The following is a 24,069-nucleotide window of genomic DNA, read 5'->3' on the forward strand; positions in this document are numbered from 1 at the left end:
CACTGCAGGCAGTGGCAGTTTTACCTGCTATGCCACAATGCCAGCTCCCCATTCTTCAACTTTTTCAGGTGAAAATACAAGTGGCTAACTCAGAAACTGTGATTTATGACAGGTAATATGATGAAAAGAACTTTGTTATGCTATTTCTATTATATACATACAATGTTATAATGCAGAATTAAATTTAAAAACAAAAATTGAGTTTTACTTCTGGATTATGAGAAATGAAAAGCAAGCCTGAGAATTAAGAGTCACATTAATATCACTAACATTTATACAGCATGGAGTAGTACAGTAAAAGCTAACAATGCTGTAACAAAGCATTAAGAATAAAATAACTGAAGAGAAATCCTGCTAGTCTGAACACCCACATATGCCTATACTACACATTAGACTTGCTGTGTTATAAACTAAGCCTTGTACAAAAATACATTCTTGATTTAAAAATTATCACTTTTTTCTGAGCACTCAGGCAGAGACATGAGTATCAGAATTAGATTAAAGGAAGAAGGAATGGGATGGCTTCAATTCCTGGCTCCAGCTTCCTGCCAATGCAGATCCCAGGAGGCAACAGTGATGGCTCAAGTAATTGGGTTCCTGGCTCCTGGCCTTGGCTATTATAGGCGTATCTCTCACATAAAGAAAATAGATAGCCTTGGCTATTATAGGCGTATCTCTCACATAAAGAAAAACTAAAAAACAAAAACAAAAAACTGGCAAAGGAGACTCAGCTTGAATGTATGGGAAGAATCTGACATGGTACTCAGCACATGGTATATCTGGGTAATAGCAGCCTATGTTGTCATTATCATCAGGATCATCTCCATCTTCCTCTGCCTTCTCTGCACTTTATCTTTTTCAGTTATTAGCTTTGTACCTGTGGGCATCTGAAATTTGTCATAGTGGCATTTGTAGATATACTATTGGGACTGTAGCTGTTTAGTCATCATTCAGAAAACAGTCATCCACCAATGGGTTCTACTTTGAAAAGACTCCCAATCTATAAGTATGTTCATTCTAGCTCTTTTACACAGGCTGGAAATGTCTATTACTGTAAGAAAAAAAAAGCACTCAAAATCCTTTTCATCAAAAATTTAGAAAAACTGGACACCACAAGAAATGTTACTGCATATAGAAGTCTGAACAGAGGAACTGCTTGTGAGTAAGGCAATGAAGCCCAAGCACAATATGAAAATGCAAACCAGAGGTTGTATTGGAAAAATCTCCACTCTTTTCCTTTAGATTGGTTAGTCATTATTTTATTACCTATCTTAAACACAACGTAAAGAACCTAAAGAGGAAATCTGTCAGCAATTGATCTGCCTTCTCAATGAACACTAAATGTCGGTGGTTATGTCTGCAAGGATACAAATCTCTTCTTGATAGAAAGCAAAGATCAAACCTCTGAACCTGTAAGTTTTGATCATATCTCACTTCAGCTGTTTCCACATGTTGAAGCTAAACACATGTGTACATTCAATCTGTCAAAAGCATCTGATACTTCTCCAAAATTATCTATTGATACTAAATAACTTTTCCTATGTTTAAAAACAGAAAGCAATTCTGGAAATACATATATTTTTTCTTTTATCAGAGCTCAGTATTGGATATTAGATTATTCCCTATAGCTTTGAGGAAGTCATCATGTTTGCCTACACATAATCACTGTTGTTCCAACTATTTGGAAACAGTTCAGAACTAGTGTACTTCCAACAGATCAGCAAGTAAAACCTTTCTCCTTGGTGAATTCTTGTCTCTAAAATGGCTTGTCTGGATTTCATTTTTAGTTATATCTTTTTATATTATTAATTTTTTCCCATCTCATGTTTTCCTGATGTTGAATCTCTAAACATTTTATCATAACAAATCTATACAAAGTGTATCTGGTATGACTAGAGTTGCATTAATCCTTTGGTAGAAGATAAATAAATTTTAGGTTACTCCTGTGAAGAAAGAAAAAAAGGGGCAGCATGTAGGTTATATAAACAAAGAAAAAACTGGAGGTCAGTAAACACTATTTTGATTTAAAGCTGTATCCAGGGAATGATAAAAGTAATCATCACCCTCATCATAGGTATTGAGTGGCAGCAAGTCTTCAGACTTGTGTTAAAAGTCCAAGGCCTTCAAGCTCCATAGGCCATTTTCCACCACAAATAATCTGACAGAATTAAGCAAATCGCACATAAAGTCAGTTTTAATATTTTTTAAAGATTTACTTATTTGAAAGTCAGAGCTACAGAGACAAGGGGGCGAGAGGAGAAAGGGGACGAGAGAGAGAGAGAGAGACAGATAGACAGAGACAAACAGACAAGACCTTCCATGTGCTGATTCTCTCTCCGATGGCTGCAACAGCCAGGTCTGAGCCAGGAGCTTCATCTGGGTCTCCCACACGGGTGCAGAGGCCCAAGAACTTGGGCCATCTTCGAGTGCTTTTCCCATGCTCATTAGCAGGGAGCTGATGGGAAATGGAGCAGCTGGGACTTGAACCAGCCCTATATAGGATACCAGTGGTATCATGTCACAGGCAAGGCACTTTGAATATCAAGAATTCATTTGTATAAAAAAATCTAAGTTACATAATGACTGGCATTTGTATCATTTAAATTCTAACTGCAATTGCCTTTCCCTCCTGTCTACTCTCACACTCTTATTCCAAGTCTCCTTTTGTGAACTGCTTCTCCCTTACCACAACCTGATTGATTTCCTAATCAGCACAGTTCTTTCAACTTACAAGATAAAGTTTGGTTCATAAAATTTCTAGGGACCTGGAGAAAGTAGTTGCTACTTTCTCCTGTCTCTGAAATTGGATGCTAATCCTCACTCTGGGACTGGAAGCTAATAATAGCTACCAGACCTTGGGTTCTAACTTGGGAATTTTCTAGCTTGGCATCCATTGGTGGGTTGTGTGCGGGTGTCGGACTTTTATTTCTTTTTTAACTTTTTACTTTGAACTAATTTTAGACCTACAGAAATGTTACAGAAATGGTACACAGTTTTCATATGTCCCTTACTGACCTTCCCTTATTATTAACATCTCAAATACCTATAGCACAATTATCAAAACCAGGAAATCAACACTGGCACAAAAGATTACCGAAAGACATTAAAACTTAAGAGTTTTCCACTATGCCCTTTTCTGTTCCAGGAGTCTATCGAGTACCCCATATTGCATTTTTCTGTTTCTCCTTGGTCTCTAATCTTTAAGAGATCTTCCGTTGTTGCTTTCCATGGTTTTGACACTTTGAAATGTATTGGTCTGTTACTCTGCTGAATGTCTCTTTTTTTTTTTTTTTATTTTTATTTTTTGACAGGCAGAGTGGACAGTGAGAGAGAGAGACAGAGAGAGAAAGGTCTTCCCTTGCCGTTGGTTCACCCTCCAATGGCCGCCGCGGCCAGCGCGCTGCGGCCGGCACACCGCGCTGATCCGATGGCAGGAGCCAGGAGCCAGGTGCTTTTCCTGGTCTCCCATGGGGTGCAGGGCCCAAGCACCCGGGCCATCCTCCACTGCACTCCCTGGCCACAGCAGAGGGCTGGCCTGGAAGAGGGGCAACCGGGACAGAATCCGGCGCCCCAACCGGGACTAGAACCCGGTGTGCCGGCGCCGCTAGGCGGAGGATTAGCCTAGTGAGCCGCGGCGCCGGCCTGAATGTCTCTTAATTTGGGTTTGTCTAATGCTTTTTCATCACCTGAGACTTTCTGGCAAGAATACCACAGATACAATGCTGTGTCCTTCTTAGTAGTTCATATCATTGGGGTTCATAATGTTGGCATTTCTTGTTACCTGTGATGTTGACTTTATTCACATTAAGCTTCTACCAGGTTTCTCCATTGTAAAGTTACCCTATTTCCCTTTGTAGTTCCTATCTTGGGAGAAATCCTTTTGGGACTATGAAAACCTTGTTTTTTGTCAAAGTTTTGCCCATTAACTTTAGTATTCATTGGTGTATCTTATTTGCAACAATTACTGCTGAAGTGTTTGTCTCACAATGATGTTCTATTTCCTTCTTTCTATCCACATTTAAAAATTTTTTCAAGTCTAGTACCTGCTAACACTAACCGATAGAATAAATAAAGGGGAGAGTGATCCAACATGGGAAGTGAGATACTCAGCAGACTCACAGAATGGCAGATGTCCTAAATAGCACTCTGGCTTCAGAATCAGCCCTAAAGGCATTCGGATCTGGCTGAAAAGCCCATGAGAGTATTTCAGGCATGGAAAGCCAAGACACTCTGGCAAAAGATCTCTGTGAGTGAGATCCCAGTGGAAAGAACAGGTCTTCAAAGAAGGAGGTACCTTTCTCTGAAGGGAGGAGAGAACTTCCACTTTGACTATGACCTTGTCTAAACAAGATAAGAATCGGAGAACTCAGAGGGCTTCCATAGCCTTGGAAACTCATGACTGGAGCATAGGGAGATCACTGATGCCATAGACAGGAGTGTCAATTGGTAAAGTCAACAACAGGAGTCACTGTGCACTTACTCCTCATGTAGGATCTCTGTCCTTAATGTGCTGTGCATTGAGATTTAATGCTATAATGAGTACTCAAACAATATATTTCACTTTGTGTTTCTATGGGGGTGCAAACTGTTGAAATCTTTACTTAATGTATACTAAACTGATCCTCTGTAAAAAAAAAAAAAAAAAAAAAGAAATTATCAACTCCCAACTTGACTCTCACTGGGATTAAACATGACAATAGGTCTGATCTGATTTCATCATCATTTTAAAAAAATCATCTATTATTTTTCACTTTATGTTTCTGTGTGGGAGCAAACTGTTGAAATCCTTACTTAATGTACACTAAGCTGATCTTCTGTATATTAAGAGAATCGAAAATGAATCTTGATGTGAATGGAAGGGGAGAGGGAGTGGGAAAGGGGAGCGTTGTGGGTGGGAGGGACGGTATGGGGGGGAAGCCATTGTAATCCATAAATCGTACTTTGGAAATTTATATTCATTAAATAAAAGTTAAAAAAAATTTCTATTTATCTGAAAGGCAGAGTTACAGAGAAACAGACAGGCAGAGAGAGCTCTTCCATTTGCTGGTTCACTCCCCAAATGGCCACAATGGCCAGGGCTGGGCCAGACCGAAGCCAGCAGCCCCGACATGGGTTGCAGGGGCCCAAGGACCTAGACCATCTTTTGCTGCTTTCCCAGGCACATTAGCAAGGAGCAGGATTGGAAGTGGAACAGCTGGGACTCCAACTGTTTGTCTCTGCATTTCAAATAAAAATTAAAAAAATAATTGTTGGCACTGGTATTCTGGTGTAGCAGGTTAAGCCACCACTTGTAACACTAGCATCTCATATCAGACTGCCAGTTCAAGTCCAGACGATTTTGCTTCTGATACAGCTTCTTGCTAATGTGCCAGGGAAGGCAGCAGAAGATGGCTGTTTATAGTGTTTATAGTTTATAGTATTTATATACTATAATCTAGTTATAAATAATCTATAATAATACTTTTTGTCTTCAGTATGACAATATGCAGTCAAATATTGTTTTCTGGAGTTATTTTTGGTATATGAACACTACCAGGTTTCTAAGAATCACAGCCATACAAAAAGACATATTCATCCCACTATCTCATATCTACCACCCCCTTCTTTCCATCAATTTCCTACATATATATTATAGGTGACCAATTTGGTTTCTCGTTTAGCCTTCCTATATTTCTTTTGCAAAAATAAGCAAATAGAGTTGGTCATCCATATCTGCAGGTTCCCCAGCCATGGATTCAATCAAATGTTTATTTAAAGAAATTGTACCTGTGTGGCCGGCACCGTGGCTCAATAGGCTAATCCTCTGCCTTGCGGCGCCGGCACACCGGGTTCTAGTCCCGGTCGGGGTGCCGGATTCTGTTCCGGTTGCCCCTCTTCCAGGCCAGCTCTCTGCTGTGGCCAGGGAGTGCAGTGGAGGATGGCCCAGGTGCTTGGGCCCTGCACCCCATGGGAGACCAGGAGAAGCACCTGGCTCCTGCCTTCGGATCAGCATGATGCGCCGGCCGCAGTGCGGCGACGGCGGCGGCCATTGGAGGGTGAACCAACGGCAAAAGGAAGACCTTTCTCTCTGTCTCTCTCTCTCTCTCACTGTCCACTCTGCCTGTCAAAAAAAAAAAAAAAAAAAAAAGAAATTGTACCTGTCCTGAACACATACAGATGTTTTTTCATAATCATTATTCCCCGAGGGCTCCTGGAACCAATCTCTCTGGGGTCTCAAGGCATGACTGTACCTATGTTTTTTCTTATATCCCCTTCTTTTTTACAAGAAGGTTAGTATCCTCCAGATAGTCTTGTACTTTTTCCTCCTACCTAACAATACATCTAAAAACCACAAAGACCTTCTTCATTCTCTTTTTTTTACAACTGAATACTATTTCATTGAGTGGATGTATCATAGTTATTTGATCTCTCTGTACATGAACATTTAGGTTATTTCCAATATTTTTCATTTATTAAATAATGCTTTAGTGACTAACTTGTGCAAATACATTTTTGTATTATTTGAACTGTACCTTCAAGGTAGATTTCTAGAAGCAAGAAACTGGATTGAAAGGAAAGTGTATATTACAGTTTTGCCTGGTACTAACACATTTTCCTCCATTCCCACCAGTATGAGTGTCTGTTTTCTCATGGCCTTGCCAACAATATGTACTGTCATAGTTTTAAATTTTTTTGCCAGTGTTACAGGTGTCAATGGTAACTCAGTGTTGCTTCAGTTTGTGTCTTTTAAGTGAGTTTGAATGTATTTATCTGTGGCATATGTTGCAAATATTTTCTTTAAAAATCTATTTATCGATTCATTTAAAAAACCGTAAACACACCACATGTTGACCTCTAAGAACATTTTCGTGAAAATATTTCTCAAAGCAAAAATTTCAGAAAGTAAAGTGGTGCTATTTCACATTGTGCAGTAGATACCCTTACTTGCCTCTGCATTCAATATGCTGCAATAAATTGATTTGGGTTGAAGCATATGAGAAAAACTCCATCATATATACAAGTATCTATCTATGTATCGATCTACCTACCCACCTGTAACTATATACATTTATGGGGTATGATGTGATTAAAAAAATTTTAAATTTATTTGAAAGGCAGAGAGTGAGACGGAAAGATACAAAGAGAGATTGATATCAGTCTTCCATTAACTTGTTCACTCCCCAAATGTCTACAATAGCCATGCCTGGGCCAGGCAGGAGCCAGGAGCCAGTAATTCAATCTAGGTCTTGCATGTGGGTTAGTGAGAACCCAGTCATTTGTGCCATAGCTTGTGCTCCCCAGGATGTGCATTAGCAGGAAGCTGTAATTCAAAGTGGAGCCAGAACTCATAATTTAGGTACTTTAGTATGCGATGTGGGTGTTTCAAGTGGTTGTGCCAAATGTTCACTTCCAAGTTGTTGTTTTGACCTATGTAGACAATGTGGGATGGTTAAATATGTCTCCAATGTGAAATGCGCAAATAGCGCATCTACCACCTATTATTCTCTGTTATTTTGAAAAATGTTACTATGGCAATTATCTTGTTATACATCAAACCTCAAAACTTACTCCTGCTGTCTATCTGAAACTTTGTACTCTTCAATCAACAACTCCCTATTCTTTTCCTCCTGAAGCCTTTGATAACCATCACTGTGATCTCTACTTCTATGAGTACAATGTTTTTAGATTCCAGATGTAAATGAACTTTTTGAAAGCCTCTCATTTAGCACATTTTATCTGTTCACTGCTGTCAGACACTTAGGTTGGTTACACATCTGGACTACTGTGAATACTGAAGTGAACATGGGAGTGTAGCTATCCTTTTGACATACTGATTTCAGTTCCTTTGGACATATACCCAGAATTGGGATTACTGGTTCATATGTTAAACCCACTTTTAGTGTTCTGAGCAACCTCCATACATTTTCCTATAGTGGCTGTACTAATTTACATTCCTATCAACAATATATAAAGATTGTCTTTTCTCCACATCTCTCCCAGCACTTTTTGTCTTTTGTCTTACTGATTGTAGCAATTCTAACAGGTATGAGGTATGCTCACTTCGGCAGTACATAAACTAACAGGTATGAGGTGATTTTTCATTGAGGTTTTTTTTTTCTATTTTACTTATTTTTGAGGTAATATATTTTTTAATTTACATTATAATAAAGGTTTCATTATACTCTTATTTTTAAAAAAAGATTTATTTATTTCGAAAGTCAGAGTTGAAGAGAGGGAGAGGGAGAAAGAGTGACAGTGAGAGAGAGAGAGAGAGAGAGAGAGAGAGATATTGAGGTTGAGGTCTTCCATTGCTGTTTTACTTCCCAGGTGGCTGCAATGGCCAGTGCTGGGTGAGACCAAAGCCAGGAGCTTCATCTGGGTCTTCCTTGTGGGTGGCAGGTGTCCAAATACTTGGGTCATTCTCTGCTGTCAATCCCAGGCCATTAGCAGGGATCTGGATAGGAAATAGAGCAGCTGGGATGTGAACCAGCGCCTATATGGAATGTGGTGTACAGACAGTGGCTTTACCAGCTACACCACAATGCAAGTCCCCTTTGCTGTGTTTGTAACTTGTATTTTCCCAGTGATTAGGGATACTTTTGGCCATTTGTATATATCCTTTTGATAAATGTCTGCTTAGGTCCCATTTTTAAATTGGGCAGTTTTCTTGCTATTGAGTTGTTTAAGTTCCTGATATTTTGGATATTAACATATTCATAGATATACAATTTGCAAATATTTTCTCCTATTCTGTGGATTATTTCTTCACATTGTTGATGGTTTCTTTGCTGTATAGAAACTTTAGTTTTATACCATTTGTCTATTTTTGTTTTTGTTGTTTATGCTTTCAAGATATGTCATAAATATGTTCTCTCAATTTGTCAGTTGTCTTTCGTCTTTGTTTATATTTTGTGGGTATCATACAATGCTTGAAAAATACTTATGTAGTCAAAGTTACCAACATTTTTATTCCATTCTTCCAGAGTTACATCTTGGTTAGAAAGCCTTTCCCTTTACCAAGGTTAAAGAGGAAGTCACCCATGTTTTCTACTATTATTGGTATGGGTTCACTTGTTATATTTAGATCTCCAATCCATTTGAAGTTTATTCTTGTGCATGATGCACACTTTAGATTAACTTACTATATGCTTACCAACTGTCCAGTGTCATTCAGCTAAAAACCCTTTCTTCAACCCAGTAATTTGAGACACTGCCTTTGTCAAGCATGGAGTATTCATATGTATTTGGGATGAATTCTGAACTTCTTATTCCATCCCATTGGTTTATTTGTCTATTAATATACCAGTACCAAAATCCTCAATAAAATTCTGGCCAATAGAATGCAACAACACATCAGGAAGATCATCCACCCAGACCAAGTAGGATTTATCCCTGGTATGCAGGGATGGTTCAATGTTCGCAAATCAATGTGATACACCACATTAATAGACTGCAGAAGAAAAACCATATGATTATCTCAATAGATGCAGAGAAAGCATTTGATAAAATTCAACACCCTTTCATGATGAAAACTCTAAGCAAATTGGGTATAGAAGGAACATTCCTCAATATAATCAAGGCAATTTATGAAAAACTCATGGCCAGCACCATATTGAATGGGGAAAAGTTGGAAGCATTTCCACTGAAATCTGGTACCAGACAGGGATGCCCACTCTCACCACTGCTATTCAACATAGTACTGGAAGTTTTAGCCAGAGCCATTAGGCAAGAAAAAGAAATTAAAGGGATACAAATTGAGAAGGAAGAAGTCAAACTATCCCTCTTTGCAGATGATATTATTCTTTATGCAGGGGATCCAAAGAACTCTACTAAGAGACTATTGGAACTCATAGAAGATTTTGGCAAAGTAGCAGGATATAAAATCAATGTACAAAAATCAATAGCCTTTGTATACACAGACAATGCCAAGGCTGAGAAAGAACTTTGGGGATCAATCCAATTCACAATAGCTACAAAAAAAAAAAAAAAAAAAAAAAGCAAATACCTTGGAATAAACTTAACTAAGGATGTCAAAGATCTCTACGATGAGAATTGCAAAATCTTAAAGAAAGAAATAGAAGAAGATACCAAAAAATGGAAAAATCTTCAGTGTTCATGGATTGGAAGAATCAATATCATCAAGATGTCCATTCTCCCAAAAGAAATTGATTCAATGCGATACCAATCAAAATACCAAATACATTCTCTTCAGATCTGGAAAAAATGATGCTAAAATTCATATGGAGGCACAGGAGACCTCGAATAGCTAAAGCAATCTTGTACAACAAAAACAGAACCAGAGGCATCACAATACCAGATTTCAAGACATACTACAGGGCAGTTATAATCAAAACAGCATGGTACTGGTACAGAAACAGATGGATAGACCAATGGAACAGAATAGAAACACCAGAAATGAATCCAAACATCTACAACCAACTTACATTTCATCAAGGAGCTAAAACCAATTCCTGGAGCAAGGACAGTCTCTTCAACAAATGGTGCTGGGAAAATTGGATTTCCACATGCAGAAGTATGAAACAAGACCCCACAAAAATCTACTCATCATGGATTAAATATCTAAATCTATGACCTGATACCATCAAATTATTAGAGAATATAGGAGAAACCCTGCAAGATATAGGCACAGGCAAAGACTTCTTGGAAAAGACCCCAGAGGCACAGGCAGTCAAAGCCAAAGTTAACAACTGGGATTACATCAAATTGACAAGCTTCTGTACTGCAAAAGAAACAGTCAGGAAAGTGAAGAGGCAACTGTCAGAATGGGAGAAAATATTTGCAAACAATGCAACTGATAAAGGATTAATAACCAGAATCTACAAAGAGATCAAGAAACTCCACAACAACAAAACAAACAACCCACTTATGAGATGGGCCAAGGACCTAAATAGACATTATTCAAAAGAAGAAATCCAAACGGCCAACAGACACATGAAAAAATGTTCAGGATCACTAGCAATCAGGGAAATGCAAATCAAAACCACAATGAGGTTTCACCTCATCCTGGTTAGAATGGCTTACATACAGAAATCAACTAACAGCATATGCTGGCGAGGATGTGGGGAAAAAGACACACTAATCCACTGTTGGTGGGAATGCAAACTCGTAAAACCACTATGGAAAACAGTTTGGAGATACCTCAGAAACATGAATATAGCCCTACCACACGACCCAGCCATCCCACTCCTCGGAATTTACCCAAGAGAAAATAAATTGGCAAATAAAAGCGCTATCTGCACCTCAATGTTTATTGCAGCTCAATTCACAATAGCTAAGACATGGAATCAACCTAAATGCCCATCAACATGAGACTGGATAAAGAAATTATGGGATATGCACTCTATAGAATACTACACAGTAGTAAAAAAAAAAATGAAGTCCGGTCATTTGCAACAAAATGGAGGAATCTGGAAAACATCATGCTGAGTGAAATAAGCCAGTCCCAAAGGAACAAATATCATATGTTCTCCCTGATCAGTGACAACTAACTGAGCACCTAAAAGGAAACCTGTAGAAGTGAAACTGACACTATGACAGCTCTTGTCCTGACTGTCCAGGAACAGCTTACTATTTTATTATTTTTAATATTTTCTTCTTCTACTTAATACCACTGGTTGAACTCTTTAAATTTAAATTTAAATTCAACTGAAAATTGATCCCTGTTAAAAAATGAGAGAGGGAGGAGATGTACAGTTTGGATATGCTCACTTGGACTTACTCCTAATGGTAAAGCTAGAAACGTGCCGTGGGACTCCCAACTTTCATTAAGTTGGCAGGTACCAATGCCATCTTACTAGTTAAACTGATTAGTTAAGTTCATAATTGATCATAAAGATAGGATTAAGTGTCAAAGGAATAACATAAATAAGACCAGTGTCTGCTAATAATAATTGATAGATTTAAAAAGGAGAAAATGATCCAACATGGGAAGCAGGATACATAGCAGACTCATAGAATGGCAAATGCCCTAAATAGCACTCTGGCCTCAGATTCAGCCCTTAATACATTTGTGTCTGGCTAAAAAGCCCATGAGAGTCTCTCAGGCATGAAAAGCCAAGACACTGTGGCAAAAAAAAATAAAATAAAATAAAATAAAATAAAATAAAAAAATAAAAAAAAACCTAAATGAAAGACCTCTGTGAGATCCCAGTGGAAATAACGGGCCATCAAAGAAGGAGGTACCTTTCTCTGAAGGAGGAGAGAATTTCCACTTTGATTATGGCCTTTTCTAAATAAGGTTGGAGTTTGTGAACTCAAGAGGCTTCCATAGCCTTCACAGCTCATGATGAGAGCCTCAGGTGATCACTGACGTCATAAATAAAAGTGTCAATTGTTAAATCAACAACAGGAGTCACTGTGCACTTACTCTCCATGTAGGATCTCTGTCCTTAATGTGTTGTACTATAAGAATTAACAGTAAAAACTAGTCATCAAACAGTACTTTGTATGTCTGTGGGTGCAATCTGTTGAAATCTTTACTTAGTATAGAGTTGATCTTCTGTATATAAAGATAATTAAAAATGAATGTTAATGAAGAATGGGGTGGGAGAGGGAGTAGGAAATGGGATGGTTTGCAGGTGGGAGGGTGGTTATGGGGGAAAACTGCTATAATCCAAAAGTTGTACTTCTGAAATTTATATTTATTAAATAAAAGTTTTCTAAAAAAAATGTACCAGTACCACATCGTTTTGATTATAAAGCCTGTATAATATGCTTTAATATCTGGTAGTCAGAGTCCTATTCTTTAATTAGCTACTATAGAACTAAGGATAATGTTTAGCTTTGTCGTATTTCTAGGTCTAAATAGTTATATCTCATGTACTGTTATTATTCAATTACAGATGGCTGATTATTTGAGCCAATAGAGATTAGGGCCAAAACCAAACATAAATTTTAAAGAAAAGTGACTAATTTACTTAGCTCACCTAGATTCCCAAAGAAGTACATCTGATACAACATAAATAGTCTAAGTGCATTTAATCCACAGTTTATGAAGCACTTTCTCAGAGGGCTGGTAGAATTCCACACACTCTACCAAGATTCATTCTGGAATACACAAATCTGACTCTGGTTTGACCTAGTAAGTTAGTTGGGAAACATTACTATCAATAAGCACCCAGGTGAATGCCCCAAGATTTCTTTATGAAAAATATTGACATCAGAATTTATTCACAGGGTGGTGCCGTGGCTCACTAGGCTAATCCTCCGCCTGCGGCACCAGCATCCCGGGTTCTAGTCCCAGTTGGGGCGCCGGATACTAGTCCTGGTTGCTCCTCTTCCAATCCAGCTCTCTGCTGTAGCCTGGGAGTGCAGTGCAGGATGGCCCAAGTGCTTGGGCCCTGCACCCACATGGGAGACCAGGAGGAAGCACCTGGCTTCGGATCAGTGCAGTGCACCAGCGGTAGCGGCCATTTGGGGGGTGAACCAACGGAAGGAAGACCTCTCTCTCTCTCTCTCTCTCACTGTCTAACTCTACCTGTCAAGAATATAATTTATTCACAAACATGAATTGAATTTCCACCAAAATGCCAGGCATTGTGCTAGGTCCTGGACAGACAATAATGAGCAATATAGATATGACCCCTGTTTGTTCTTCAGAGTTTAGCGGGAAAGATGGGCAATTAAATAAGTTAATAATAGTAGTGTGATAAATACTGAGAGAGAAGAAATACAGGATATTGGGACAACACACAATTGAGGCATCTTAAGCTAACTTAGAAGAGCCAGATAAGACTTCTTATAAGAAGCTATATCTAGCTGAGATATGAAGGAGGAGCAGATGGGAGTATGGTAGTGTTATAGCCAGAGGAAAAACACATTTACCAAAGCTCTAAGGCAAGACACAGCTATGCACTTTCAAGAAAGTGAAATCAATTTTAAGTGTAAATGAGTGGGGAGTGGCGAGGTTTCAACTAGGGATGGTTTTGCTCCCCAGGCAACATTTGGAAATGTCTGGAGACATTTTTGATGGTCCTAACTGGAGGCTGAGGGAATGCCACTGGCATTGGGTAGAGGGCAACGATAGCAAACATCCTATAACAGAGAGGCCAACACACATTGCCCCTCTGCCCAACTCTGCGCACAAAGAAGTGTCTGGCCCCCAATATCCAGCAAATTAAAGGTTCTTTCATTAGAATTCATGTGATGTTTAAGAAGTGAATACGAATATCCTTCAGGAACAACAAGGAGACCATTTACTGGTTTTAAGTAGCAAAAACAAATATATGTTTTAGAAAGATTACTCAGGCTTCAGTATAGAGAAAAGACTAGAATTCCCAATTTATTTAATAAATATTTTATGTGCCAGGCTTTTTTCTGGGAACTGAAGGGTGAACATTTCAACACTGATCTGTTCTAATGGTAGGGGCAGATAAACACTGAAACTGACAAGGTTGTTTTCCCTATCACTACCCTGAATATAAATGAAATTTGGGTCTGACTATAAAACTCAGTATTAATTTTTAGAGGAGTAAATCCATAGATGGATTTCATAAAATAACAATAGGGCATTTGTTGTTTGATTTGGATAGTACTTCTCCTAAATATAAATCTTTCAAAAAACAGCCACTGCAATACAAATGAAATATTATATTTCATTGTTATTTTTTACCCTCTGTGTGTGTGTGTGTGTGTACCTGGTTTATAGCTCCATATTATGCGCAACATGCTCACTATCACAGAATTGCTGAAATGAGTACTTCCTTTGATTGATAGCTTCAATTGCAGCAGCAGCAATTTCAGGAGACATGATTAGTTGACATCCCATGGATATAGTACAGAACTAATCCCTTGGCAAGGATGACATTTGATTTTTTTTCTTATGCAGATTTCCATAGGAAAAAAAAATTTTGTTTTTTGTGTCTCTGACACTTCTTAAAATTACCTGGTTTCTTTAAGTAGCTTATTTCAGGTGGATTAGTTTCCTAATCAAAGGACAAAGCCAATGACAACTTGCCTAATGTGACATGAGAGTCAAGAGGCATAAAACCTTTTTTTCAAGAATTTTAGGTCCTTTTTTGAAGCCATATGCAGTGATTGATAGATTTTTCCAAAAGAACACTAAACAAAAATCCTTCCTGCCACACTCGACAGTAGCAGAGTGGGGGTGAAGAGCACAGCTCTGCAGCTGCCTGTCTCACTTCACTCTTAACTCAGTCACATTGCAGTCCGCGTTCATCTCAGAGCCTGTTTTCTTACTTGAGAATAGAGACAATAATAATATTTACGTTCATGGTATTAATAACTAGTTCTGAATCCTAGCTTCTAGCTAAATCCTAGCATTTATTAACAGAATGACCTTGGAAAAATTAAGGTGCAGTTTCTTTATCTGTCAAATGGGGATAAGAATTGCCATCTCACAGGACTGAAGTAAGAATGAGGGGGTTGACACTGTGGCGTAGAAGCTAAGCTTCTGCCTGCAGTGCTGGCATCCCATATGGGCAACAGTTCATGTCCTGGCTGTTTCTCTTCTGATCCAGCTCTCAGGAGAAGATGACCCAAGCACTTGGGTCCTGGCACCCGCACAGGAGACCCTGAGGAATCAGACTGGCCCAGCTCTGGTTGTTGCAGCCATTTGAGGAGTGAACCAGTGGATGGAAGACTCTGTCTCTCCCTCTCTCTGTCTGTAACTCTACCTCTCAAATAAATAAAAACTTAAAAAAAGTAAGAATGAGGAAATGAGGACACAAATATGAGAGTACTTTAAATAAAAATTCATGGACAAATGGAAATTAAAATTTTGGAAATCCATGCATAATTTGTACATGATACGCATCTTTCATGAACTTTCATGAGACCTCTTAGATGTATGGATTTCAAATTTTCTTTCCACCAAAATAAACTTATCTTTTAATTCATTTTTCATGAATTTCTGAAGTACTCTTTTATAATGTAAATAGCACTGGGCCTCAAGACACATTAGGCTCTCAGTAACTGGAAGCCAACTTTTTGTCCTGTGAATTCTGCATTTATAACCACCTAGTAGCAACAAATCTGAAACCTGGAAAAGTTGTTATTATAGTTATATTTACATATCCAGGAAAGGCCCAGAATGAGACCTCTGGGGTTTCTCTGCCTTGACTACAGTTCAGAAGAAATATGAATTGTTAACTGGAGATACTCCTGAGAGTTGCTCATCTAGCAAAAACTTGCTACTTCAAGTGGAAAATGTTTCTTTGATAAATAAATAAAAGTGTTCTAAAGCTGTGGCAAAAATTCTTCAGTGTCTCAGTTAAGTAGAAGCACAGGAAGTAGCAAGAATTATGAAAGACCAGTAGTAATTACTAATATACAAGAGCTGACACTCAGAACTTTGTCAGAGTGAAGATTTTTCAAGGATGTTTAAAATTCTTATTTATTAGCATATCTCACCTAAATAGTAACTGATTTAAAAATCTCACTTAAAAAGATAATTTCTGCTTACTGCTTTAATTTTTTTAGATGAGAAAGAAGGTTGCTGGGCTCTGTTTTACACTTCCTCAGCACATAGCTGAACTGTAACATGTGGCACAATTACTGGGAATATATGGAATTTTAATGTAAAGGGCTACTTCTTATACAATATTTAGTACAAGCTTAAAAACACACCATGCCAAGATTTATATTTTGCTTAAGGAAGACACAATTATGAAACTCAAGATGTGATCAGGGGCTGGCATTATGGCACAGCAGGTTAAGCTGCTGCTTGCAATGCCAGTTCGAGTCCCAGCTGCTCCACATCCCATACAACTCCCTGCTAAGATACCTGGGAAAGCAGTTGAAGATGGCCCTTATACGTGGAGAAAGCAGAGGAAGATGGCCCAAGTACATGGGAGACCCAGATGGAGTTCCAAGCTCCAGGCTTTAGTTGGATCAAAGGAATGAATAAATGGATGAAAGATTTATTTCTCTCTCTAAATCTGCCTTTCAAATAAATAAGTAAATCTTTAAAAGATAAAAGGATGTGATTACTCCTCAACTAAGTGTAAACAGTCATTATTCCCTACTTACATTCTTTAACATTTTTCAAATATTGACCATAAATATCTTGGGACATCTCTTGATGAGAGGGAGACTAAGATATTACAATGTGGGGGAGACTTAATTCTTTGTGATCTTAGCCCCAGTTGACACACTACACATTTGTTTGTTTATTGTCCTAGCACCACAAGAGCACAGCACCACTGCGGGCTACACAGCAGCAGGGGCCTGTTTGTTCTGTTCACTGATGTATCTTCAGTTCTGGACTAGGAGCCGCTTAACCATATGCTCTAAGTTAGTAACTATGTATCTATGATGCTAGAAGCTACTGAGTTAGTAACTATGTATCTATGATGCTAGAAGCTAGTGAGTTAGTAAGGATAGGAAGGAGATCTCAGACTGTCTTCAAAAACCTATCTACAGATGAGTGTGTACAAATGAGTGGGCTTAATTAGTAATGTAGCTGGAGGAAATAAACTGCTTCTGGCTTTGGGCTAGATTGTATTTCTATGAAGAAATTAGAACTTTGTGATATATAAGCCACCTGTAAAACTTCAGAAAAGCTTAAGAATTCGAAGCATTAGGTACTGCGGAAGATGAGGGTGAGGAAGGGAGGTAGAAACACAGTTTATGTGAAATCTGTAGAAGGAGAAGTTGGATTCCCACACTGCCAGCCACTCTGCCCAAGCAGGTGACCACCTTCTCCTATGCTCACAGGATGGAGAATTATATTTACTAGAGAAACTAGCAAGAGAGAATATAGATACAGGAACATCACCTAGAGAGTAGGGTGGGGATCAGGATCAGGTGCAGGGCTGAAACAAGGAACTTAAGTAAAGACTGCATACTGCTTTTTTTAAAAAAAAAAAAAAAAGTTTGAAAATCAGAGACACAGAGAAAAACAGAGATCTTCACTCCCCAAATGCCTATAACAGCTAGCTGGGAGTGGGCCAGGAACCTGGAATTCAATCAGATCTCTTGTGGGCGGCAGGGACCCAAGCACTTCAGTCCTCCCTGCTGCTTCCCAGGATATGCATCAATAGGAAGCTGGAATCGAAAGCAGAGCTGCAAGTTGAGACTGGGTCCTCTGATGGGGGAAGTGGGCATCACAGACAGTGTCTAATTACTGCACCAAACACTGGGCTCCGAAGTCTGCAGACTGAATCACGAAACCCTAGCCCTCCTCTCTTGCCCAGGTCTAGAACGCAGACAGCCAAAATACATTCCTAGACAAGATACTGGAGGACTCTTTGTTAGAGAATATAAATAGAACAGGAAAAAACTTAAGGACGCAGCCTTTTGGGTATTTTCAATAAAGGTTGGATAACCTTATGCTCTGTTGTCAAACTCTCCACACACATAAGCTTCTGCTCAGTTTTTCACGGCCTAATCATTAAGGAAAGGAAAACACATTGCACCTATAAAATGATGACAGGAAATTACAAAAAGAAAGGAATAACTGGAGAAAGAGAAAGAGCTACTGTAACTTAAAACTGTGATAATAGAAATAAAAATTTTATGACAGGATTAGAAGATAATGTTGAGGAAGTCTCTCAAAGGTGGATCAAAAAAACACAAAAAATCAAAAGTATAGAAAATAGGAGAGAAAAACAAACTGGACTAGCAGTATAGGAAATATAACTTTTGATTAATAGGAGTTATAGATGGAGAGAACAGAGGTTATGGTGGTGAGGAAATTAACAACAAATAATATAAAAAATTTTCCAGAATTAAAACAGTATCTGCAGAGCTAGCTAAGAGCCAACAGAATAAATGAAAAAATATCCTAGAACAATTTGATAAAAAGAAGCACCTGAAAGCTTCTGGAGACGGGAAAAAGGGAGGGCTGCTGGTGTGGTGTAAGGGGTTAAGCTGCTGCCTGCAATGCTGGCATCCCAGATGGGCGCTGGTTTGTGTCCTGGCTGCTTCCAATCCAGCTCCATACTAATGTGCCTGGGAAAGCAGCGGAAGATGGACCACGTACTTGGGCCTCTATACTCATGTGGCAGACCTGGAAGAAGCTCCTGGCTCCTGGCTTCCCAGTCTCATGCACTTTGGCCATTTGGGGAGTGAACCAGCGGATGGAAGACCTGTATCTCTCTATCTCTCCCTCTCTCTGTAACTCTGCCTTTCAAATAAATAAAATAATTTTTTAAAAAATAAAAAGAGAAGGGCTGGCGCTGTGGCTCAGCGGGTTAACGCCCTGGCCTGAGGTGCCGGCATCCCATATGGGCGCCAGTTTGAGACCTGGCTGTTTCTCTTCTGATCCAGCTCCCTGCTACGGCCTGTGAAAGCAGTAGAAAATGGCCCAAGTCCTTGGGCCCCTGCACCTGCATGGCAGACTCAGAAGAAGCTCCTGGCTCCTGGCTCCAGATTGGCGCAGCTCTGGCAGTTGTGGCCAATTGAGGAGTGAACCATCGGATGGAAGACCTCTCACTCACTCTCTCTCTCTCTCTGACTCTCCTCTCTCTGTGTAACTCTGACTTTTGAATAAATAAATCTTTAAAAAAATAAAAAGAGAATAAAAGGGACACATAAAGGATTAAAAATATAAATGCTAAGAGATTATTTGATAGCAATATTGGAAGCTCAAGAAAACAGAGCAATGCCTTAAAAATTTAAAGGGATAATAATTTTTAACCTAGAATGATACACTATATCAACCAAACAGTAAAGAATGTGCATAGAGGCTGGCGCCACGGCTCACTAGGCTGGCTAATCCTCCTCATGCGACACCGGCACCCCGGGTTCTAGTCCTGGTTGGGGCGCCGGATTCTGTTGCAGTTGCTCCTCTTCCAGTCTAGCTCTCTGCTGTGGCCAGGGAGTGCAGTGGAGGATGGCCCAGGTGCTTGGGCCCTGCACCCGCATGGGAGACCAGGAAAAGCACCTGGCTCCTGGCTTTGGGTCGGCGCAGCGTGCTGGCTGCAACACACCAGCCTTAGAGGCCACTTGGGGGGTGGGGGGTAAACCAACGGAAAAAGGAAGACCTCTCTCTCTCTCTCTCTCTGTCAAATCTGCCTGTCAAAAAATAAAAATAAAAAAATAAATAAAGAATGTGCATAGAATAAAGATGCTTTTAGAAGTATTAAGTCTCAAGAAACTTATGGTTTTTAAAATTTTTTTAATTTATTTTATTCATTTGAGAAAAGCCAGAAACCTTGAGCTCCTGGGTCTCCCACGTGTGTGGCAGGGACCCAAACAGTTGAACCATCATCTACTCTCTCCCAGGATTCACTGGCAGGAAGCTGGATCAGAAACAGAAGTGCTGAGACTTGAATTGGCACTGCAATATGGGATGTGGGCTTTGGGCTTCCTAAGTGGTGGCTTAACTCCCTGTGACATTATGTCCATCCCCCCCCAAAAAACATTGTTCAAGAAGGAAATATTATTCTTGTTCCCAGATTGGAATCTATTTCCATAGTATTAATAGTAAAAATAATGTAACATGGATTTAACAAAAAAATCATAATGTAACTGTTTTGGGATAGTAACGAGGTGAAAGAGCTGTAGAGCTGTAATTCTCATAATTCATATTAAGAAACAAGAGATATTGTGTAAATGGATGAAAAGGTTATAGTAATACATGAATATTATTTATACATACAGAGGTCAAAATTAGAGGTAAACATTGAGAAACTGTCCTAAGAGTTGAAAGTTGTTTCTTTGGGAAGAGAATAAGAGGAAGTGAACTGCTGGTTTTGAGCATTATTTAATTTTTTATATGCATACCTTATACTTTGGAAAAAACTCAGAAAATCTGAACCCAAATGCATAAAAATATTGTGGGCAATATAATTTAACAGGAAGAGTTTTGACCTAAAAATTAAAATGAAAAACCACTGATTTCATATACTGTGATTTTTAAGTACCAACCATATACTTGACTCTCAACTTCCTTATCTATTCACTTTAGGATTTTATTTCTAAGGTCCTTTACAACTCTAAGGTTCTGATTAAATCATAAAATATTATAGGAATAGCAAACAAAATACCACATTCTTTTCTCCATGTTTTCATGATATATACCTTTACATATTTTACCTTTGTATATTTTTGTTCACTTTGTCAAGGGTCTCCCTACCTTTGCCTTCTTGATGTGAAAACAGAACTAGTGTGTCCCCAGCTAGGGACTCCTATTGTACCTGTGAGGCTAGTCTTCGCATAGCCTCCTCCTGTCGCCTGCGCATTTCTGGAGTCCCTGGGCAGCTTCCACTGGTGATAGATGAGTGGGCTGAAGGTGGCTGTGTGAGTGGTAGCTCTCTGTTGGCATCCACATCTGAATAAAAAGATGAGATGTTTGCATCAGATAATCATAAAACTCTGAACTAAAGGAAGATTTAATTCCAATTGTTATGATCTAGTAATTCCACTCCTAGGTGTATATCCAAGAGAAATAAAAACACAGGTCCATACAAAAACTTGTACACAAATATTTATAGAAGCATGACTCATAATAGCCTCAAAGTGGAAATAACTCAAATGTACATCCATTGAAAGCTGGATAAAATGTAGTATATCCATATAGTGGACTACTACTCACTTGACAATAAAAAGAAATGATATAGATAAATGTTACTATAGATGATTCTTAAAAATATTATACTAATTTAAAAAATTATATGTTGTATGATTCTGTTCACGTGATTCCCAGGATAGGTGAATACATAGAGACAGAAAGTAAATTAGTGATTCTCTAGGTAAGAGGGGGAGAATGATGATTTACTACTAATAGGCTTTTTTTTTTTTTAAGGAGGATGAGATCAGAGGACTGGCACTGTGGTGTGGTAGGTTAAGCCTCTGCCTGTGATGCCAGCATCCCATAAGGGTAGCATTTTGAGTCCCAGATGCTCCAGTTCTGATCCAGCTCCTTGCTAATGGCCTGGAAAAGCAGTGGAAGATGGCTCAAGTGCTTGGGCCCCTGCATCTATGTGGGAGAACTGGAAGAAACTCCTCGCTCCTGGCTTCAGATCGGCCCAGCACTGGCCATTTTGGCCATCTGGGGAGTGACCCAGAGGATGGAAGACCTCTCTCTGACTCTCCCTCTCTCTGTAATTCTACCTCTCAAATAAAGAAATCTTTTTTTTTTTTTAAAAGGAGGATGAGACCCTCTAAAATCAAAGTATGATGAATACTGTACAATCCTGTGGGTATATTGAAAATGCTGAATTGAACACTGTAAAGTGGGTAAATTATATGGTATATTAATTATAGCTTAATAAGCTATTAAATTTTTAAAAATGGTTTCTAACATTTTAATATTTATTATTATTTATCATTAGAAACTAGAGACTTCATTTATGAATAAGATGATACCTTAAAATGGGTATCACAATAAATATCTGAAGTTGTTATTTAATAGTCAATAGCTATTTATAAAAAGAAGGAATGGAGAAGGTAGTCCTCATTTAACTTCTTATCAACATGAGTTAATTTGGACTTCTATCCAGTGGTGGAACAGATCCCTGGTCACCCAATAGGATTCTGAAGGATTGCAGAGGAGTGGGTAGAGTAGAGGGTAGAGAAAAAGCCTGAAGAAATGTTTATACTTTGAGTTGAGGTAAAGTTCTATGACTGTCTGTTGCTGTATTATTTCTCTTGTTCACACTATCCCCTCAATTCCGTTCCCTTTTATTTGGTATTTGATTTTGTGGGTAATTATTGTCCAAATGCTCTCTATCTCTTTAGCAATCCCTTTCCTTTTTGTCTGTGTGTCTTGCTTTCTGTTTGGAATTTACAGAACAACAGAAATAAAAATTAATAGGTAGGCAGTAAATATTATGCACAGAAAAATGGCAAAACAGACTTCTGAAAGTAGTAGTACAGGGAGAGTGGGGTTTGCTTGGGGGTTTGGCAGCTGTTGGCAAATGTCAAATCTAAATAACTACACTGGGACTTTTAGAGGTAAGAAAATATGGTCTTGTATTTGACAGAGCTTCTCCAACTACTGTACTGAGTATATCTGTAGTTAATGTAATATTGTCTGAATTATGCAACTGGCCCATCTTCACAAAACGTTTTTGTTCTCTGGATGTGTGCTGGTGGGTGGGTGACGGTGGTGGTGGTGAATGATGGGGAGTCAGGTTTGGGAGAGTGGGTGGAAAGCAGGATGACAGGCTAGTGACTGTCTGACAGCTTCTCTGCACATTCCCAGGAAAAGGACAAGGAGGGGCCGGTGGGGGGTTGCGTGTCTGTGGGGGAAGGAGAGCAGGCAATGCACGACCGCAGGCCAGACTGCTCCCGTCTTCTGCGGCAGCAGTGCTCACTGTGGGGGAGGCAGGGGCAGGTGATGCAGAGAGAAGACAGGAGCACCAGCAATTTTCCTGATTATAGCAACTAATCATTGGTATCACTGGCCAAGGAAGGATTAGAAAAGCCGGCACAACTAAAAACAAAAACAGAAACAAAAACAAACTATCCAAGCTTAATATAAGTTAAATTTTGTAAAAAATTAACTCATCCTTCTATATACAGGTATCATATTTATTCATTAATGAAAAAAATTCTGCTGTGGCCAGTAACATTTTCAGTGCCAGCTCACATTGGAACAATTTAGATTTATACCAGAAAATAGCTTTCAGTCTATCAGCCATTTATTCTTTACTTTTCTTTAAGGACTACTGACTGGTTCTGCTGAGATGGTGGAAGTAGAATGTAATTAAAATTATATAAGACAATACTAGTTTTGTGTAATTCTGAAAGGTAAATAAACACATACGGGGGGCTCCAAAAAGTTCATGGAAAAATAAAATTAGAAGATAATGCACACTTCTGGGGATGCCCATTGCCTGACAGGGTGCCTGGGTTTGAGTCCCATCCCTGCTCCCGATTCTAGCTTCCACTGGGAGGCAGCAGGTGATGGCTCAAACAGTAGGGTCCCTGCCACCCATGTGGGAGAACTGAATTAAGTACCCAGATTTTGGCTTTGGCCTCAGTTGCGGGCCACTGCAGGCATTTTGGGAGTAAATCAGCAGGTGGGAGATCTCTTTCTCTGCTTCTCTCCCCTTCCAAAAAAAAAGAAAATGCAAAGTTTCCAAGAAGTTTTAAAACCATTTCATACTTTATCTCCCTTGACTCATTTTCAATTTTTGAAAGTTATCAGGTCAAATCTCG

The 24,069-nt window shown here is 39.0% G+C and overlaps 1 protein-coding gene across 23 annotated transcripts in view; it reads right to left on the bottom strand.

Moving 5' to 3' along the window:
* Window positions 1–24,069, bottom strand: part of TANC2 (tetratricopeptide repeat, ankyrin repeat and coiled-coil containing 2) — a 439,275-nt gene that overhangs the window by 85,581 nt on the left and 329,625 nt on the right. For all 23 annotated transcript variants that reach the window (XR_007911352.3, XM_051825098.3, XM_051825097.3 and 20 more), the window contains one exon: window positions 21,102–21,235. Coding sequence is in view for 22 of the 23 variants with exons in the window: in XM_051825098.3 (XP_051681058.1) it covers window positions 21,102–21,235 (134 nt within the window). In the remaining variant the exon portion in view is untranslated. The remainder of the gene's footprint in view (window positions 1–21,101; window positions 21,236–24,069) is intronic.

Source organism: Oryctolagus cuniculus, chromosome 17, assembly GCF_051225735.1.
Source record: "Oryctolagus cuniculus isolate XC-2025 breed Fujian yellow rabbit chromosome 17, ASM5122573v1, whole genome shotgun sequence".
NCBI lineage: Eukaryota > Metazoa > Chordata > Mammalia > Lagomorpha > Leporidae > Oryctolagus > Oryctolagus cuniculus.